Consider the following 22787-nt stretch of genomic DNA (forward strand, 5'->3'; position numbering starts at 1 on the left):
TGTGCATCATAATAGGGAAGGCAAGTATGCTCAGTTTGCAGTTACTCTAGCGTTATGGGGACATATTGGGTTGTGAAGAGTAGGTCCTAAAACCAATAAAAAGGAAGTTAAGTTTTCCATAAAGTGGGGGATTTTCCATTTTTAATTTAATTTTCCATTTCTAACAATCGTTTTTTCCGATTATAGCGCCATCTATCCATAATTGGAAAAAATGTCTCGAATAAAAGTTACTTATTTTTACTTAAGGAATCAAAATCTGCAATAAAAAATGGAGGCTCTTATTTAAGATTTTAAAGTAACCCCCCACTCCACCTCCGTGGTGGGTCGTGTTTGATGTCATTCGATCTATTTTTCAAAAATATTGAATACGTGTATTTTTCAGTGTTTCGATCTGATGTTCATTTCGAGAAATATCGCGGGGTTCGTATTTAAAATTTTAAATTTACCGCCCAGTCCTCTCTGTGGGGGGTCGTGTTTGGTATCATTCGATATATTTTTGAAAAATATTGGGCACGTATTTTTTAGTTTTTCGATCTGACGTTTTGATCTGATTTCGCGAAGTATTCGCTTTTTTGTGACACTTTGTGACTCACCCATTTCTTTACGCCTTATATTAATAAATATACACTGTTTTGTATATATTTAACTAACCTTATCTTAATCTGACGATTTCGAGTTTTTCTAAGGATATATTTTTTTTCGGGCCCCCCTTAACGAACTCCCCTGTATTAAGAGCCAATATATTGTAGAGTACATTTTCAGGGTACAAGTACAAGGTTTCTCCCCATGTGATAATCTGACGCGCTCGAGTAACTGTAAAAATCCCCGTTTGAGTTCCCCTACCATAAATAAATTCTTATAATATTTGACTAAAAGTATTTCACGTATTTGTTCAACTGAAATATTATGTTTCATGCAAAATTTCAACTGACTGGTTAAAATAAATCTTTACAACAATTTAGAAAAAAGTATATCCCAAAGTTGTGGGGATGATCGATGGCCATTAATAAGTCTTGTAAGTCATGCTATGAAGGCCTTTCTTTGAATCATACCTTCTCAAATATATTTATTCATTAGATCAATAGAACCGTTAAAAAAGGAAATTTAATACTAAGACACTATGGGACATTGCTAGATGTACAGATAAACGACGGAGATGCAAGGTGAAGAACAACAAGAACTAGATCAAAAATAGAAGAGTAGATTAGAGACGGTTCTCAAATAGAAAGACGATCATTGGGAAGACAGAGGCACATTGAAAGAAAGACAGAGTCATGTCTATACAAAAAAGGGAAGAAGAATTTATTATAATAATCAGTAAACAACATTTAATTCCAGTATGTAACGGTTGGTGCAGTAGTTTCTGCACTGGAAATGAACATTCGGCACCGTAGTGTCATAACCTGTTCAGTCCATATTTGATTGCCATCTACGGATGTATAATATCAACTTTGTGAGGAATTAGCTTTTTTAGTTTTGAGTCACTAATAATAACATCATCATCATAGTCATTAACATCTTAGTAGATGTGTTGTGGTTCATAATTGGGCTTCAGCAGCTCGGGCAGTTTGATTGATAATATTTCTCCACTGGTCGCGGTCATCAGTTACATGTATTGCCTCAGTATACTGTTTGTTGAGAAGCTTTTTAGTAATGTCTGCCCATCGCTGTGGAGATCTTCCGCGTTGGCGTTGAGTCTGAGGCCTTCCTTGGACCACCAACCGCTCCATTTTGTGATCACTTCGATGGATATGACCAAAGAACTTTAAAATTCTAGAGTAAACGGTACTGGAGAGACGCTGATCCGGATTAATTTCATCCAGAACCGAGATATTTGTAAGGCGAGCCGTCCATGGAATTCTAAGCAGCCGTCTCCATGTCCACATTTCAAAGGTGTCTATAAGTCGTCTATCTGATTCTTTGACTGTCCATGTCTCGCATGCATAGTAAAATATGGAAAAGACCAGAGTTGAAACGAGTCTCTTTTTGTTTGTCATAGTAATGTGACGATCACGCCAGACCCCGTTTAGTTCACTCATTGCTGCTCTTGCTAGTTGAATGCGTCTTCTAATTTCGGGTTCACAACTGCCTGTGTTGTTAACTAGAGCTCCAAGATATATCAAAGTTGAGACTACCTCGCATTTCGCAATAGTTTGGGTTTCAGGAAACTGTTGTTGGCGATCAATAACCATGATTTTGGTTTTTTTAATAATTCAGTAATTTCTTCTGGAGTAGAGGCTAGAAAACACCACCTAGGTTTACTCCTATAATAATAACATATCTGCTACCATAAGCTATATCCCCATTTGATCCACGGATGCTTATTTGGTAAGGTCATATTCCCATCTATCCTATATATCAGATTTTGATCAATTTTGAACTCCTCAATACAAGCTGGGACGCACATGGCCTAACTTGTCTGTATCTGCTCGTATTGCTTCTGTTACTCCTATAAATTGAAATGGTCAAATTCTTTAATTTACATCTTTTCTTTTTATAATTCTCTTACTGCTTTGTAAGCGATTTGTTATGTTTTAATATTGATTACGATATATTTCAATTTTATCCATATTTTCTCCCTAAATCATGTTTATGTCTATTAAAAAGTTCCCTTTTTTTCCTTGTTTTCCAATTTTTAAAATAGTTTTCAAGACCAAAAGCCATATCTCCTTCTGTATGAATACTACGTATAAAATTATATTTCTGTTCATTCAGAATTTTATAATCATTTCACGATTACTTTAGAAATTGGCATACTTAGCTATTTTAGCCTGTTTTCTTTTTAATTTTATTTTGTTTCTTTTAGTTTTGCTATTGGTATTTTTAGTATCTCCTCCTGTTTTTCGTTTTTCTCTGTTTTATTATTTCGTGTCTAGTCTTTATTTTTTTTAATATTTGTAATATTAAGATTATATCTTAATTTTACGTTTTAGTATTTTCGTAATAATGAGGCATTTAAAATCTAAAGTATCGGTTTAGTTACCGAATAGTTAAATTCAATTTCTAAATCTATCTCTAATACATTCCTGTAAAAATTTTTAAATACATTCTGCAAATATTTCTTACTGTAGTTCTTTGTTACTAACATTAGAAAGTTAATCTATAAAGATTCACGCTTGTTGCTTCAATTTGTTTATTTTTCTAATTAATGTTTTTCTGTGAAATAGATTTTATCAGGAAAAGGTAGTAAAACAGATCGACCGTCAACGTTGACTTGTAAATACTATTTAATACAGATAAAATCAGATAGAAAGTGAAAAAAAATTATTAACATTAGTTGGCCATTTATTAAATGCTTTTTTAGTTAAACGCTTTTCTTTACTTCAATAGTTTGCATCAAATCTTTAGACGTTAATTTGACTGACTTTTCTTCAATGCAAATGAATGAAAATTTGCAGACATATGCATTCGCGTGAACAATACACGAATAGTAAATACATTTTTTTATGTTTATTAAGGGGTTACATAGGTCTTGCGGGTAAAAAAAATGACTTTAAAAAAATTATATCTCGAAAACTAAAAATTAGTTGCATTTATAATTGGAATATGCAAAAGAATAGTACTTAAGGTACTCTCAAAAAAATTTTCAGCCAAAAATATTCATTTTTGTAGAGTTGACTGCAATTTTTCGACAACAGCCCTTTTTTTTACTGTGGGCAGCATAACTAAGACCAGTTTCATCTGAAATCAAAAAATCAAAAAGTTTCTTCTAGTTTATATCTCTGGCTAGTAAATGAACGAAGTAATTTTTAGTAGGTGAAGTTGTTTTTGTGTTATAAAAAAACTACTTTAAAAATGGTCATTCTTGAAAAAATGAGAAAAATTGGGGTCGAAAATGTGTTTAAACTTATGTAAAATCTTCAAATTTCATTTTTTTTAATTCCTTCGTTCATTCACTAGGCAGAGGTATAAACCACAAGAAACTTTTTGATTTTTTGATTTCAGATGAGACTGGACTTGTTATGCTGCCCACCGCAACAAAGGGCTGTTGTCGAAAAATTGCAGTCGACTTTACAAAAATGAATATTTTTGGCTGAAATTTTTTTGAGAGTACCTTAATTACTATACTTTTACATGTTTTAATTATAAATAAAAATAATTTTTAGTTTTCGAGATATAAATTTTTTTAAATGTAACTTTTTTTTACTCGCAAAACCTATGTAACCCCTTAATTGTTTAAATAAAAAAAGATTTTAATGGAAAATGTTTAAATTCTCTTGTTTTTACAATGTAGAAACTTAAAACTTTTACAGATTGTAGCTTATGATATGAACTATACATAATTTCACTTTTTACGTTAATTGTTTACGTTATGCTTCATAGATAAACACAAAAGTTTCAAATTTTGAACGCTCATATATTTGTTTATATAATATAAATCGGCGTTTATTCGTGTCAAATTTCAATACGATACGAAACAAAACTTCAACCAAAACTCGAATTAAAAAAAATTCGTGTTTTTATCGTAGTCTTAGAAAAACCACCAGTATTGTCCTTTTCATGAGCATTTTTCAGTGCGTAACAAATGATAGGAAAAAGGGTTAAGTCCGTGATAATACACATTTCCCAGCAAACAGGTTTGAGCCCAGTTACGTGATAATTACGTTAAATTTACGGCAAATTTCAACGAATACGTAACTCGGAGATTTATGACGGGAAAAAAACGTATTTCAGTGCCAAATCATTCACCAATATATTTTTGATTCCTTTATACATGTTTGACATTAGAATAATATAAAATCATAATGACGAATATTGTACATGTTTTTTATCATAGGTGTGAATGTCGGTTACATCGGTACAAAGGTACGTTTATTTCACGTAATAATCACGAAACAGAAATAACTTCCTTTGGTTAAATTTTGAGAAATATTTTTGAAAACAAAATTTTACAACGGTGTTGGTTAAATACGTATCGCTTGAATTTTACTCCCTGTATTTTATGGACGTCGAAAAATTAGATGTATTCCACGTAAAGTAATGTAAATAATACAATATTTAAACAAAAAGTTTATGATTTCGCTTTTAAAATCATTTAGCATAACTATTTCAATCCAACCTTGATTTGAAGCTATTTTTGCTATTTTTTTTTCTTTAAAAATATCACAGCTAAAATGATGTCGAGTCTAATTTTCAAATCGCGCGCGGTGATGACGTACTACCAAGCCTTTCTCGTCCTTTAAATACTATCACGTGACCACGATACGTGATTAACATAGTTGGTTCGAAAACTAAATTAATCGATTTATCGAATAATAGATACGTTTCGATAGGATTATTTTTTTATATTATTCTGGTATTGAAATAGATTTTTAGTAAGACCAATTAGGTAATAGCAGAAGAAATTTAAAAACAAAAAGAAAATATGTAATACTAATTTAAAGTAAGTAGAATAGTTTAACTGTAATTTAAAAATAATCGATTTTTATAATCGATGAGCATAACCTCTAATTCTCTAATATCAGCTTCTCACATTTCTCCTCACAACAAAAAGTGAAAGTGAAACGTGAAGAGCTTTATTTCCCTCGTTTTATTTTAGGCGGGTTTATTTATAATAATGCCTTTCGTATTAACGTTTACCTCACTGCTCGAGGGTTGAAGTGTCGTCAAAATAAAAAGTGACCTGTGTTGTGTTTTGTGTTGGCAAATTTTTTAATGCGTCTTTAGGTCGGTAGCATTTTTGGTTCATTATCTTGTATAATAATTATACAAGGCAAATGTTTTAAAGTCTCTAAATTCTACTAAATAAATACATTGTTAATACTTTATAGGCTTGTTTTATTTATGTCATATGAGGATAATAATTACATGATTAGTAAGTTAATTAAGGTCGAATTATTTACGTGAACCGAAAGATATGTTGATCAACACGTATTTGCAACGTGAATTTCCCGAAACATTTTATTGGTATTTAAGGTGAATAACACGTCTATTGAAGACGAGTTATTCACGTAATTTAAAGACGTATTTTCAATGTGACATTCCAACCAAATTTTCACGTGAAATTCACGTAAACAATTTACGTATATTGGTGACAAATGTACCAGAAATTCACGTAATTAACACGTCGGTCTGTTTGCTGGGTTATGACATTTATTCTAACATGACATTTTAGTTAAATCTGACAGTTGTCACATTTTATTTTCAATTTGGAATAAAAACAAATCAAATGTGTTTCATGCATTTATAAAATGGTATTTTCTTTGATTTGTATAGTCTTATAAATTATACAGATTATATTTGTAATATTATTATCTAATTCAAAAAAATTATTTTTTTATTATGGCGCCATCTATCGACAACTAGAATAACTAGAATAAATGTCACATACAATTTAATGCGTTAGAAAGAAATCGAAAAACTGTGACGCACTGAAAGATGACCATGAGAAAAAGAATTGAGACCGCTTTGTGCTACAGTTAACATTAGAATTCGTTTTGTCGTATTAATTAATTAAACGCTTTTCTTTAGTTCAATCGTTAGGGTCAAATCTTTGGACGTCAATTTGACTGCCTTTTCTTCAATGCAAATGACTAAAAATTTGCAAACATGCATTCGCGGGAACAATACACGAATAGTCAATAAAAAATGTTTTTGTTTATTAATTGTTTAAATAAAAAAAGATTTTAACGAAAAATGCTTAAATTCTCTTGTTTTTTTTTTACAATGAAGAAACTTGAAATTTTACAGATTCTAGCTAATTATATGAACTAGACATAATTTCACTTTTTACGTTAATTATTTACGTTATGCTTCATAAATAAACAATAAAGTTTCACATTTTTTTAAGACATCTCGACACCGTTCTATGAGTGTTTGTATAATACTGTAAATAATGCGTCTGTAGTGCCAAAGCCTTTTGTAAATCCCTGTTGATTTCTTGTTATGTTGTCGTCTAGATTTTTAGACACGTTCACTCAATTAATCATTCGCAAGAAAACTTTTAAAACGTGGTTCAGCAAACTGATGGCCCTATATTCCTCACATTTCATTGCGTTGGGTGTTTTGAGTATTCTGGATGAACTCAGATTATGTAATAGACATTCTTTCGGAATGTCCCCGGTACAGTAAACTTCGTTGAATAATTCTACTGGTACAGGGTGTCTGCGTAACTTGGCATTCTTTATAAAGTACTCTGCATAGTCTAAAACCTAAGGTGCAATCATCAGATATCAAATTTTGTCAACAGTATACGAGGTATGTCAAAAAATATGAATTTCGCTCAAGAGCAAACTACCTTTATATTTCAAAATATCAAAAAATTCTATTATGAAAAGTTATTTGTAATTAAAAACCATATTCAAATATGTAATAACAGCCTTCTACTTGAAAAAAAAAATTTCTGAAATTTTCCTAAATTACCGATTCCGAACATCATTTTTATTTATTAGACATGCAATAACTCTTTTATTAATAATTTTAGGAAAAAAAGTTATTCTTCATAAAAATCTGTGCATGGTCTAAACCTCAAGATGCAACCTCAAGATGCAAGAAATTCTTTCTAAATTCATATTATTTGACACACCTCGTATAAAATTAACAAACTTGGATAACTGATGGTTGCAATTTGAAGTTTAGACCATGCACAGATTTTTATGAAGAATAACTTTTTTTCCTAAAATTATTAATAAAAGAGTTATTACATGTCTAATAAATAAAAATGACGTTCGGAATCGGTAATTTAGGAAAATTTCAGAAATATTTTTTTTCAAGTAGAAGGCTGTTATTGCATATTTGAATATGGTTATTAATTACAAATAACTTTTCATAATAAAATTTTTTGATATTTTGAAATATAAAGGTAGTTTGCTCCTGAGCGAAATTCATATTCTTTGACATACCTCGTATACTGTTGACAAAATTTGATATCTGATGATTGCATCTTAGGTTTTAGACTATGCAGAGCACTTTATAAAGAATGACTTTTTTTCGTAAAATTGATATTAAAAAAGTTTCCCATATGGTTCCAAGTTACGCAGACACCCTGTATATCCAGGTAGGTATCTGTTAGTAATCTTAAAATTTCTGTAATAACCATTATTATTACAATGTTTTACATAATATTCCTTAAATGCATCAAGTTTTCCGAAAGCACCCACGTTATTCACCTAGTTCCTGTCAACTCAAACTCCGCTTGGTACGGCCATAACCTTGCTTTCAGTTTCAACGGCCTCCAAACAGAAAATAAGATCGACAAGCGAGCAACAGCCTAAACAAAAACAAACGATAGTGGTACCGTTTTGAGAAAGTTATTGTTATGCGATAAAACAAACCAACAATGGATATTACATAATTCAATATAAAATGTATATTTTATAAAGATAATAATCATATTTTAATAAGGTATTCGTTTTTTATAAAATACGAAGATTAATAATTTACGTTTAGACCGAGGCATTAACAAAAAATAAATCGATTTTTAAATACAGCATCTAGAGACTTGCAATTTTTTGCATTATGTTCAGGATAACGTCAGGAAAAAAGTCTACAATATAAAAATAGACAGAAATGCATAATTGCATTTTAAAGTGCATAACATGCATCCAAAAATGAATAAACATGTCAAAATCAGTATATTAAGGTCCGATTTTGATATTCAGGGGGTTTTTGGGGTCACTGAACACGATTACGCAATCAGAACATGAAATCTATGTTTCCAGTTGAAATACAATACAATGCTACTCTTCCTAGAATTTGTTTACGACCACTATTTCCAAAAGTTCATTGTTGCAGTAATTTCAATAATTTACGATATATAAATGGGATCACTTAAAAGCGGCTTCCAATTTTGTTTTTAAATCCATACAAGAACAAATTACCGAATATTATTATTTATTTATTGCAATATTAAACAATTTTTTACCAGTTATGCTAGCAATAAATAATATTATCTTAAAACTAACAAATATTACCTTTAGATTAAAAAATTTTTAAGAAAATATGTTATAGGTACAATTGTACCTATGCCGTCTGTTACCGGTGTAAAATTATGCCGCTCGACAAAGGTTAATAACTAAAAACTAAAAGAAATCTTAGATGATTGGTTTTAGAAATTTCTATAACTATGCTTATCTCTTCTTAGAGATTGCTATTAATTTAATATTGGATCACTACTAAGGTTTAGAAATAATGTAAAAAAACTTAAGTTGACTTCTTATCGTTTTTGTTTGTAAGTTTATTCTCACGAATGTATCTTCAAAACTCTACTATAAACCTTTTTTTGTTTTCAGGGTCACCCTATCACTCATTCTTCTCCTACTTCTAATAATGCCAACATGGATCATTTGCGGCAACAACATGGGCTCAAGTGTTTTCTCGATATACTATTGGTCTGGTTTTTTCTAATTTTTATACGGAAAAAATCAAACCAAAGTAAAGTAAGGTGCAACAAGTCAAATTTTTGTTAGGTTATTACTTGAGTGTAAATTTTGTAAATAGAGACTTAAGTACTTCATTTATGTTAAAATTAGTAAACCATGCACTACTAATTTTAATGTAAGCACTGCCAAGAAATACCTCATTTGCTATTTATTTATTGCAACATCTTAAATATATTTTAAGTAATAGGATCTAGATACCTATCTATCTTTTAGAAAAACATTTCTATAATATGTGCTGTCAGTAATATTTGGGATCAATTTTATGCAATAAAATATATACGTGGGTGGTCCGATAAGTAGTAGAAATGTATACAGGGTGTAACAAAAATACAGGTCATAAATTAAATCACATATTCTGGGACCAAACCTTAGTACAAATATGCACATAAAAAAAGTTACAGCCCTGTGAAGTTACAAAATAAAAATCGATTTTTTCCAATATATCGAAAACTATTAGAGATTTTTTATTGAAAATGGACATGTGGCATTCTTATGGCAGAAATATTTCAAAGAAAAATTATAGTGAAATTTGTGCACCCCATAAAAATTTTGTGGCGGTTTTGTTCCCTTAACCCCCCACCCCCAATATATTTCAATTAAATTATTTTTCTGGTACCATTAGTTAAATTCAATATTGTTAAAACTTTTTTGGCTCTTAGTATTTTTTTGATAAGGCAGTTTTTATCGAGTTGCGGCTTCTTTTTTAATGTGTTTACATGCAGATTTTATCGGGGTTTTGTTCCTTTAAACCCCCCAAATGGTTGTGTACGTTCCAATTAAACTATTACTGCGATACCATTAGTTAAACACGGTGTTTTTAAAACTTCTTTGCTTCTTTGTATTTTTTCGAGAAGGCACCTTTTATGGAGCTTTCGAGCTGTGGCTTCTTTTTATGGTTCAAAATACAGATACCTAAAAATGTAAATCATAAATAAATTTTCCTATTATTACCATTATTACGATTATTATCCATAATCGCACCATATACCATTAACCATATACAAATATGTGGTGGATTTGACAAATATTCAAAATATCTTGATAAAAACTGACTTTTCGAAAAAGTACTAAGAGGCAAAAAAGTTTTTAAAACATTGTGTTTATCTAATGGTTCTAAAATAATAATTAAATTGGAACGTACACAAAAGTTTGGGGGTGTTTAAAAGAACAAAACCCCCATAAATTTTTTATGGGGTGTCTAAAATTCACTAATTTTTTTTCTTCAGATACTGCTGCCATAGGAATGCCACATGTCCATTTTCAATAAAAAATCTCTAATAGCTTTCGATATATTGGAAAAAATCGATTTTCATTTTGTAACTTCAAAAGGCTGCAACTTTTTTTTGTGCACATTTGTACTAAAGTAAGTTAGGTTCAATCGAACTATTTTTGGTCCCAGAATATGTGACTAAATTTATGACCTGTATTTTCGTTACACCCTGTATTATAGAAAAGTCAATAATTGATAATAATTAAGAGGCGACAGTAGCGATCAACAAGTAGCAACAAACGCGGTCCAAGATTACGGCTGTAATTTTGAATATTTTATCGAGATATTTGGCACACATATAATAATAATAATGGTAATAATGGTCTGCGTAACTTGGAACCATATGGGAAACTTTTTTAATATCAATTTTACGAAAAAAAGTCATTCTTTGTAAAGTGCTCTGCATAGGCTAAATCCTAAGATGCAATCATCAGATATCAAATTTTGTCAACAGTATACGAGGTATGTCAAAAAATATGAATTTCGCTCAAGAGCAAACTACCTTTATATTTCAAAATATCAAAAAATTTTATTATGAAAAGTTATTTGTAATTAAAACTCATATTTAAATGTGCAAAAAATTCTGAAATTTTCCTAAATTACCGATTCCGAACATAATTTTTATTTATTAGACATGTAATAACTCCTTTATTAATAATTTTAGGAAAAAAAGTTATTCTTCATAAAAATCTGTGCATGGTCTAAACCTCAAGATGCAACCATCAGTTATCCAACTTTGTTAATTTTATACGAGGTGTGTCAAATAATATGAATTCTAGAATTCTTTCTAAATTCATATTATTCGACACACCTCGTATAAAAGATAACAAACTTGGATAACTGATGGTTGCATCCTGAGGTTTAGACCGTCCACAGATTTTTATGAAGAATAACTTTTTTTCCTAAAATTATTAATAAAAGAGTTATTACATGTTTAATAAATAAAAATGATGTTCGAAATCGGTAATTTGGCAAAATTTCAGAATTTTTTTTTTCAAGTAGAAGACTGTTGTTGCATATTTGAATATGGTTTTTAATTACAAATAACTTTTCATAATAAAATTTTTTGATATTTTGAAATATTAAAGTTGAGCGAAATTCATATTTTTTGACATACCTCCTATACTGTTGACAAAATTTGATATCTGATGATTGCATCGTAGGTTTTAGACTATGCAGAGCACTTTATAAAGAATGACTTTTTTTCGTAAAATTGATATTAAAAAAGTTTCCCATATGGTTCCCAGTTACGCAGAAACCATGTATAATGAAAAATGTCGGTACAGAGCCCAATTTGAGAAATATGTTAGTATGTTAAAATTACTCTATAAATAAATAAAATATTGCAAAAAGGAGCCTGTACTGCCATTAAGAAGAATACAAAAATAAACTTTCTTCAAATAAACTTTTTTATCCCATGCCTGCATTTTGTGTCATATTGGACCTAGTAAATTTTTTTATCTCTAACAAGAAATCGGACATACAATACATATACATACATAATCGGTTGCCTCTTTTACCATTAGGTGTCGAGATATTATAACGAAATCGGACATATTATAACTAAATAATTGATTAGTCAACATAGAGAAACTGTCACTGTAATTTTGACAAACCTGCGTCAGATTTCTAATCTGTTATCTGCAAAGGGATTACGAATACTCGATACGAATCGTATCTGCCATGTTTTACCGTAGCGCCGTAGAGTGTTCGTAATCCCTATACAGATAACAGAACAGAAATCTGACGCAGGTTTGTCAAAATGACAGTGACACTTTCTCTATGTTGACTAATCAGTTATTTAGTTATAATATGTTCGATTTCTTGTTAGAGATAAAAAATTTTATTAGATCCAATATGACACAAAATCTAGGCATGGAATAAAAAAGGTTATTTGAAGAAAGTTTATTTTTTGTTCTTCTTAATGGCGGTACAGGCTTCTTTTTGCAATATTTTATTTAGCTATAGATTAATTTCCACATACTAACATATTTCTCAAATTGGGCTCTGTACCGTCATTCTTTATTATATTACGGATATGTGTGCCAAATATCTCGATAAAATATTCAAAATTACAGCCGCAATCTTGGACCGCGTTTGTTGCTACCTGTTCATCGCTACTGTTGCCTCTTAAATATCTATGATATTTTTTGAAAGCTATGAATTGTAATTGACTGAGATCGCCCACGCCAGGTTTTAAGTATATTATCTACATTTAATTAATTGTAAAGATTCCGAAAATTCAATTTCAACCTCATTATCTAAATCTCTATTTATTGTTGGACGTTGTGTTTAATAAAACTTTTGATCTGAATGTATAGAGGAACAATATAAATACATTTCACCCATTTTTATCGAAGATGCCACTCATTTCCAAGGGAATAGTAGTACCTACCTATACTAAATTTACAATCAAGATGCAGTAGAAATAAACAAACCAAGACACGTTAAATGCTACTAGGAGCACTCCGGAATCATAATTTACAATGTATTGTAAATCCCAAATCATGATTTCCAAAGTTTATCCATTGTAAATTATGATTCAGGAGTGTTCTTAGTAGCGTTTAACGTGTCTTGGTTTGTTTATTTCTACTGCATATTGATTGTAAATTTAGTATACACTAGAATATACTAAAATCACAATTAATTTGCCCTAGAAATAAACAAACCAAGACTCGCTGAATGCTACGAGGAACACTCCCAAATCATAATTTGCAATGTATATACATTGTAAATCCCAAATCATGATTTACAAAGTTTATAGATTGTAAATCTTGACTCGGGAGTGCTCCTCGTAATTCGTAACATTCAGCCCGTCTGGGTTTATTTATCTCTAGTGCATCATAATATTGTGATTTTAGTATAGTCATATCATATGCACATAATTTAAAAACAAAGTTCATAATTATTTAGTTTTCATCTGTACTTTAACATCATTCCCAATATATTTATAATTTTTTCATATAATCACACGTTACTTTTATGATAATTCTAAGGTGTTAGTTATTAAGAGTATAAGTCACAAATTGTTACTTTTCAGGGGGTCGCACAAGTTTTTGATTTACCATATTTCACCTTTTTCGTAAACTTTCTGTTATGATCAATATGGTATAATGTTAAAACATGCAATTCAATAGTATCTATCAAATAAAGAAAAATAAAGATGTGGTTTAATTATTAAAATATTTGACTTATACTGATAAGATCTAACCTTCTCAAAACGTATAATGTTGTTTACTACAAATGCGCGACGGTAACGACCAATCACGGCAAACGTAGAATGCCATTAACTGTCATTCATCTGCGCAAAGGACTATGCGCCGTCACCAAAATGGAACATAGAGAATAATGGATTTTTCGCGGAGTGACCCTACTGATTCTTATTATACTGTAGTAAATCTAGCAAAGAACATAATGTACATTATGTTAATTATACGAATACAACTTGATACTTATTTGAAAGTAGATTTTAGGTTAGGTTTTAACTTATAACATATTTATAACTAGGGTTACCATAATTTATTAAGGCCAAATCCCGAAAGGGGTAGTCCAAGGGGTTGTAGAAAATGTAAAATGTGAATTTGACCGGGTGCGGATACAGAGGGGGGTCAACGGGTCCATGGACCGCCCTGTTGTATTTAGTCTATAAGGATTTTTTTTATTATTTATTATTTTTTTCTGTCATCCAGAGCTCAATTCCTTTGATACCATATGTATCTGAAATGACTGAATTTTATCCTTAGGGCCGGTTGTTCGAACGCTTATCAAAAATGATCAATATCAAATATTTAATTACTGTCACCAACTGTCAATGTCAACTTTGTTTGGGTTGCTGAAAACATAATTATGGATTACAATTATGAAATTAGTTAATCAATTATGTTAATAATTGTTATGTTAATTGATTAACTAATCTCATACTTATAATCAATTATGTTTTCAGCAACCCAATCAAAGTTGACATTGACAGTTGGTGACAGTAATTAAATATTTGATAGTGATCATTGTTGATTAGCGTTCGAACAACCGGTCCTTAGAGTAAGTGCGAGTCGTATGGCTAAATCTGGACAATAAAATATTTGCGGTACGTCTGACCCCCCTATTATGAATTTGCACTGACTGTGTTGCTACCTATACATTTTACATATATGCGAAATGCATATGGCACAATTAAAAGTACAGCTGTTTCGCTACAATATGCAACAAACATCGAAAATATCTGCCAGTTTAAAATACATATACACATATGCTTTAACATGACAAGCAGAGCGACAAACTTAAGAGGAAACAGTAGCGATCAATAGGTAGCGAAAACGCGTTCCAAGATTGCGGCTGTAATTTTGAATATTTTTTCGAGATAATTGGCACACGTATTCGTAATATAATAAAGAATGGCGGTACAGAGCCCAATTTGAAAAATATATTAATGTGTGGAAAACAAGCCTGTACCGCCATTAAGAAGAACAAAAAAATGCACTTTCTTCAAATAAACTTTTTTATCCGATGCCTAGATTTTGTGTCATTTTGGAACTACTAAAATTTTTTATTTCATTAGTAGTTCCAAAATGACACAAAATCTAGGCATCGGATAAAAAAGTTTATTTGAAGAAAGTGTATTTTTTTGTTCTTCTTAACGGCAGTACAGGCTCGTTTTTTTAATATTGTATTTAATTACAGAGTAATTTCCACATATTAATATATTTTTCAAATTGGGCTCTGTACCGCCATTCTTTATTATATTACGAATATTTGTGCCAAATATCTCGAAAAAATATTCAAAATTACAGCCGCAATTTTGGAACGCGTTTTTGCTACCTGTTGATCGCTACTGTATCACCTTAACTAGGTGCTGCGCAGAAGGAAATTTTCCACCGTTGGGCCAAGAGTTTTCCACTTTTTTTAGTAAAGAAAAAATCCGGACATTTCTCATATCCGGACGCCAATCCGGACATGTCTTTTAAATCCGGACTGTCCGGACGAAATCCGGACGTATGGTAACCCTACTTATAACCCATATTCAAATCGGTGTAGCCAACAGTATAAGTATAAGTCAAGCGGAAACTTGACAAACTAACAAAACCTAGTAGGTACTTAGTATAAGTTCTAACGAAATGAAAAAATAATGTATAATTTTTTATTGGCTCATACTTTTATTGACTTAGAAATCTCTCAGTAACTAATACCATAGAAATGTTAATTTATGTTGATTTACTGTAAGGCAGTGCAGTGAAGTATAATATTTAAAAATAGTCTATAGTATAAAATAGTCAATATTTATTGCATTTGTCAACCTATGCATTTTTATTTATTAAATTTTGTTATAAAAATTCTTGTTTTTTATTTTTACAAATTATTACTGCACAATGAAAAATATTTCAGGACAGAGGTAAAACAGTTGTTGAATATTAAAAAAGATATTTGGAGACAAACTCCTAAATGGGATACGACTAGAAATTAAAAATTGTAAAAAACGCATTGGACTTGCAATGGCTGAATTGGCAATATTGGCTAAAGTGGCAATATCACACAAGCTAAATAGACTCATTAAAGCCACAATGGATGAAACTTAGACGTGTGTACGAATAAAAAACCACCGGACAGACTTTTTCAAAATTTCGCAGGGACTGAAAAAGGGAGATGGGCTGGCCCCAACATTGTTTAACCTGGCACTGAAGTATTCAGTTAGGCAAATGCAAACTGGACGAGAAAACCAGGCCGCTTATGCCGATGATATTAATATTATGAGTAGAACATCAACGGGAGCACAAGGAACATGCGCAGAGTTAAAAACGCAAACAAAAATGCTAGGTCTGGAAATTAACAGAGAAAAAACAAAAATAATGATACAGACAAGAAAAAATATAGTCCCATAAAACATTATACATGAAGATGGCATTGAAACGGTTGAAAAGTTTATATACCTGGGAGTAGAAATATATGCCGACGGATCAGAAGATGGAGAAATACGGAAGAGAATAACGCAGGCAAACAGAGCTTATTTGCCCTCTCCCATATATTTCGGTCTAAGAGTATCCACCGAAATACAAAAATGAGAATCTATAAAACCTTAATTCGACCAATAGCATGCTAAGGCAGTGAAGCATGAGTCCTGAAAGAAACATCCAAAAACAAATTCGATGCATTCGAAAATAAAGTACTGAGGAGAAAACTAGGACCTGTGAGGGAAAATGGAATCTTCAGAAGTCAATACAACAGCGAGCTCTATCAACTTTATAAGGAAAGATTCCTGTCAGACTGCATTAGAATACAAAGATTGTAATGGGCCGGACATGACAATGCGATAAGAATGGGAGAGGATAGGCTACCAAAAAGAGCACTGAACGCTAGAATGCTGGGAAAGAGACCGGTTGGAAAGCCAAGAAAGCACTGGGAAGACACAGTAAACAGCGACACACAAGCCCTTTTAGGAGTCCGTGTATGGAGAAAAGCAGCCACAGACAAACAAGGGTGGAGGCAAAAAATAAAGGAGGCCAAGGATAAATTTGGGCTGTAGGGCCGTAGAAGAAGAAGATTGGACTTGCAGAGATAGAAAATTCCAGACCCATGGAAAACAGCGGAGGTCATCTCTTTATTCCTATAAGAAGCAACAGAAGCCACTGCAGAAAATATAGACGTTAGTTTATATACAGAGAGAGTCTGTAAAGTGGAATAAATTCAATATCTCAAATACTAATTGTTTTTTTGGAAAATGCTCAGACCCGTCGATTAGTATTTCAAATTGTCCTTTTTGACATTCAATAAAAATGTATAGAGGGTGTCCCAATTTAGAGATATGACGTCATCGTCGATTTTCTTAAATGGCAACACTGTCATTTTGATAGCTAATTTGATAGGGTTTGTAAAGTTATACATAACTGCAAAATATCAAATTTTTATTCCCTACCATTTACAAGATAATAAAAAATAACAAAGTTATGAAGAACAAGAAGTAATCAAATAATAATTGAATTTATTTATTTCAATTAAACAAATGCTCATAACGTTGCCCATTGACAATTTGACAATAATTGAGGGCAACATTATGAGTTTTTGCTTAATTTATTGAAATAATTAAATTCAATTATTAGTTGATTACTTCTTTTTCATAACTTTGTTATTTTTTATTATCATCTAAATGGTAAAGAATACAAATTTGAAATTTTGCAGTTGTGTATAACTTTACACACCCTATCAAAATAGCTATCAAAATGACAGTGTTGCCATTTAAGAAAATCAACGATGACGTCATATCTCTAAATTGGGACACCCTGTATACATTATTATTATATGTCAAAAAGGACAATTTGATATACTAATCGACGGGTCTGAGCATTTTTCAAAAAAACAGTTAGTATTTTAATTATTGAATATATTCCAAATTACAGATATAACTTTGTTATTTTCTATTATTTTGTAAATGGTAGAGAATAAAAATTTGATATTTTGCAGTTATGTATAACTTTACAAACCCTATCAAATTAGCTATCAAAATGACAGTGTTGCCATTTAAGAAAATCGACGATGACGTCATATCTCTAAATTGGGACACCCTGTATACATTATTATTGAATGTCAAAAAGGACAATTTGAAATACTAATCGACGGGTCTGAGCATTTTCCAAAAAAACAATTAGTATTTGAGATATTGAATTTATTCCACTTTACAGACTCTCTCTGTATAGACGTTAGTTAGAAAATATAGAGACGTTAGTAGTTAGTATTAAATAATGCATATAAAATCTACACAAAAAGTCTAGACAACACACATAGCCGACCACGGATATCCTCCAAATGTTACAAAGGGAAAAAAATATTTCTACTACCAGATGAAAATAGTCGTGAACACAGAATGTCGGTAAAGTCAGCAGCACCACTTCATAAGAACAAATTCAGACTAAGACTATATTTTATTGCTAATTTATTGCTAATTTATTACGCAAAGGAAAAATTTATTGCTGTAGCCGTTTCCGAGAAATAGTGGGTGCTGCTAGCTTTACGGTAAAGCTAGCAGCACCCACTCTATATCTCGGCAATGAAAAGAAGTACAGGGATCATTTTAACGGCATATTTTATTGCTATTTAATTGCTCTTGATTGGTATATTAACCAATCCTGAAAAGCTACCCCATCATTCCCTAGCGTAAAACTCACCCCCAAAAAGATGCTGAAAATCGAAAATTCAACCCCAAGGAATTAATTGCTAATTTATCGCTAATTTATTACGGAAAGGAAAAATTTATTGCTGTAGCCGTTTCCGAGAAACAGTGGGTGCTGCTAGCTTTACGGTAAAGCTAGCAGCACCCACTCTATATCTCGGCAATGAAAAGGAGTACAGGGATCATTTTAACGGCATATTTTATTGCTATTTAATTGCTCTTGATTGGTATATTAACCAAACCCAAAAAGCTACCCCATCATCCCCTAGCGTAAAACTCACCCCCAAAAAGATGATGAAAATCGAAAATTCAACCCCAAGGAATTAATTACTAATTTATTGCTAATTTATTACGGAAAGAAAAAATGTATTGCTGTAGCCGTTTCCGAGAAACAGTGGGTGCTGCTAGCTTTACGGTAAAAGCTATATCTCGGCAAGAAAAATGGGTACAGGGTCCATCTTGGCGACCAATTTTATTGCTAATTATTTTTAATAATTCTGTCAAAATTCTGTCCTGTCAACCGGAGAAGCCCCTGGAACGAAAATAATAAACAAAAACCAAAAGTGGTCAACGAAAACACCATGGTTTACACTGGAGGTTAAATAAAACTGTCACCAAAAAAGAAAGCTTTCCTAAAATATAGGTCAGAAAAAACGAATGAATCATATGAAAACTATAAAAGAGTAAGAACTGAAACTCATCAATTGGTAAGAAAAACAATAACAGATTATACTGGGAAAGATTCACAAAAGGACTAGAGATGGATTTCTATGGACAACAGAAACAAGGCGCTTCATAAGACAACAAAGAAGCGAAATGAAAGAACTAGTTGAAATAGATCACATAAAAGAGGATACATGGGTGGCCTTCTTGACAGAAATTTTTAAAAAAGAAAACGAAAAATCTTTACCAGAAACACCAAATAAAATCAATTACCAAATGAACTCTTATAATGTGGTGGTGTACAACAACTGCAACTTCTTATTCATAAAATAATCGCCACGAACAGAATACCAGATGAATGGAGAAGAGCGATCATGCTGAGGTTCTTCAAGAAAGGAGATAAGAAAGACCCCAATAAATATCGAGCAATCAATCTTTTAAATACAACAGCAAGGATTTCGGACAGGAAGATCATGATGCACGGATGCAGTTTTTGTAATGGCAAATAAAAAAAAAGTCGCTGGAATATAATAAATCAGCATATATTATGTGGCTGATAGATTTGGAGAAAGCGCTTGATAGAGTGAGAATTCGGAACGCGACACATTTATTATATGAAAAGGGAATATCACCGGATTTAGTAAAAACCATTGAGAATATAATATATATGAAGATAGCATAGCGATGGTAAGACGTAAATGAAAACTAACGCAACCTATCTGTATAAATGCCAGTATGAAACTGGCATTGGACAACGAGATTCGCTGAGCCCATTAATATTTAATCTGATAATGGATGAAATAATAAAGAAAGTTAAAAAGAAGAGGATATAGAATGGGAGAAAAGGAAATAAAGATAATATGCTACGCCGACGACGCCATAATAACAGCCGAAAATGAAGATAACCTACAAAGATTAATTAAATAATTCGAAGACATGGCGCTCATATTCAAAATGGTGATCTCAACAGAGAAAACTAAATCGATAGTGATATCAGCGGAACCGAGACGATGTAAACTGGTCGTAAATAACAAAATAATAGAACAAGCGATGGAAACGGAATACTTGGGAATAAAACTGTCAAGCTACGGAAAAGTGGAAGAATAAGTACAAAAACAAGTGAACATGGCAAACACAGCCAGGATGTCCCAACAACACAATCTGGAGAAACAAATGCCTCACACTCACAACGGAAACAAAAAACCAGGATATATAAATCACCAATAAGACCGATAATGACGTACACAGCGGAAACAAGAGCAGATACGGCAGAAACACAAAGACTGCTGGAAACAGCAGAAAGGAAAGCCCGGATTTTCAATTTGCTGCTCCGCCGTATTATATTGTCTCGTTTTGATCATTTTCATTGTCTGCATTAGGTTTTCCTCGAAGTATTTTTTCATTATAATTTTTTGGTTCTCTGTTAGTAGTTCCCCGTCGTTGTCTTTGGATATCGCCAATTTTTCGCTAAATGACTGTGTGCTTTCTTTTATTCTTTTGTAGATTTTTCTTCTTTCGTGTCTGTTGTTAAGCTCTAGGATTTCCTGTACTTGTTTTTTCAAAGCCTCTCTTTTTTTCTTCTGCATATTCTAGTCGCTTGTATTCTCGTTTCGTTATAAATTTCTCTGACATTTCTTGTCTTCCTTTGAAGTTGGTTAAGCCTAGCTTGCTTTTTTTCCTCTACTGCAGTTCTGAATTCATCATCATTTCATTCCACGTTTCTTTGCCTTTTGGCTTTTACGACAGTTTCTTCTGAAGATTCGATTATTATTGTTTTTATTAATTATTGTCTATTCCTCCTCTACAGTTACCTTCCTCTCTGATGCCGTTGAGTTTTATTTAGAGAGCATTTTGGTATTCTTGTCTTTATTTTTCTTTCTTTATTCTTGTATTTTTATAGGTCCATTATCAAAACTGAAATAAACGGCTAAGCTTAATAAATCAGTAATAAATCAAACTAAGAAAACTAACTAACTAACTAAGAAATTACAGTAATGTACAAGTAACCAAACTTATCTATATTTGGATGTTACATGCAGCAGCTTAAACTCATTAGTTCCTATGTCTATAAATAGTTTACTTTGTTGTATATTCACTTTGCAATTTCTATAAATTGTTGCAAATATATCGAATTTGTTTTTTTTTTCTTTACTTTATTAACTTATATTTTGTATTTATGTATATTTTTTTTATATTGACGATTTATCAAATTTCAGAAAATTGTATTTGTTATTGTTATTGTTAGATATTATTTATTTATTTTTTCTGACTTTAATTAAGCTTTGTCCATAAAATTTGTATTTTCAGTGACAATAAAGCATATTTCTATTCTATTCTAAGACATAATATCTACCGAAATAATATATTCCCCAAAAGTATTTATACTTTTGGGATGACAAGGCACATTCAATGTAATTTGCTTATGTATAATATGATCCCATGAACGTGGGAGTCTAATTATTATTTAGTTAACGGCACGTCCGGCGTCAGTGAATCATAAAATGCGATCATTAAAATTTTATTTTTAAAAACGGTGATTTGAAGTTTGTATATTTATTGATTAAAAATCGATATTTACTATAAAATAGCACTGGACGAGGTAGACTATACGTATTACCATTTTTTGGACAGTAAAGTTTTTTTTGAGTTTTTTGTGATAGTTCTATGCCTTTTATCAATTCCCCTCCTTCCGAGAAACAATCGGTAGACGGGTATGTAATACCTTGTAGCAAGTATGAAGCTAAAATATTTTTTGTTTTTTTTTGGAAAAGGGTAGAGCAATAAATTGCATTATTCACCTTTCTACTGACTGCACCAATGATTAATAGAAACCCTGTATCAACTGGTCTTAATTACTAAATACATAATTTTTGCATAATGGAACGTTGTATATGCGGTATCACTAGCCAGCGAGACCTGAGAATACATACTACATTAATACTACTGAGTTAGTAATCACTAGAGTCCGGATTTCTAAGCATAATGCTTATGGTAAATAATACAAGCAGGACTAGTTTATTTTTAAATATGAACGAAATATGCAAAAATAAGTCATTTTGACACCCACTTTTTATGCTTTTTTGCTTTTTTTAAATTATTATGCTTTTTCTGAATTTTTGTGCTTATTTGGTGCTTTTTTATATACTATTATCATTTTTTGCATTTGCGAACAGCAGAAATTTAATTTTGATCTATGTAGTGCAATTTTGGACTCTGATCTCCCTTTAAATAAATTGCAAAATGAAAGTTTTAAATCATTTTTGGAAAAGTACCTACTATTGAAGACATGTGTCGGATGAAAATACTCTGCGAAAAAATA

General features: G+C 31.3%; 1 protein-coding gene across 2 annotated transcripts in view; it reads left to right on the plus strand.

Moving 5' to 3' along the window:
* LOC126888381 (uncharacterized) overlaps positions 1-15977 on the plus strand; it is a 267032-nt gene extending 251055 nt beyond the window's left edge. For both annotated transcript variants that reach the window (XM_050656576.1, XM_050656577.1), the window contains one exon: positions 9231-15977. In XM_050656576.1, coding sequence (XP_050512533.1) covers positions 9231-9265 — 35 coding nt within the window. In that variant the 3' untranslated portion in view covers positions 9266-15977. The remainder of the gene's footprint in view (positions 1-9230) is intronic.
* The last annotated feature ends 6810 nt before the right edge of the window (positions 15978-22787 follow it).

Source organism: Diabrotica virgifera, chromosome 7 (assembly GCF_917563875.1).
Source record: "Diabrotica virgifera virgifera chromosome 7, PGI_DIABVI_V3a".
In the NCBI taxonomy this organism is placed as follows: domain Eukaryota; kingdom Metazoa; phylum Arthropoda; class Insecta; order Coleoptera; family Chrysomelidae; genus Diabrotica; species Diabrotica virgifera.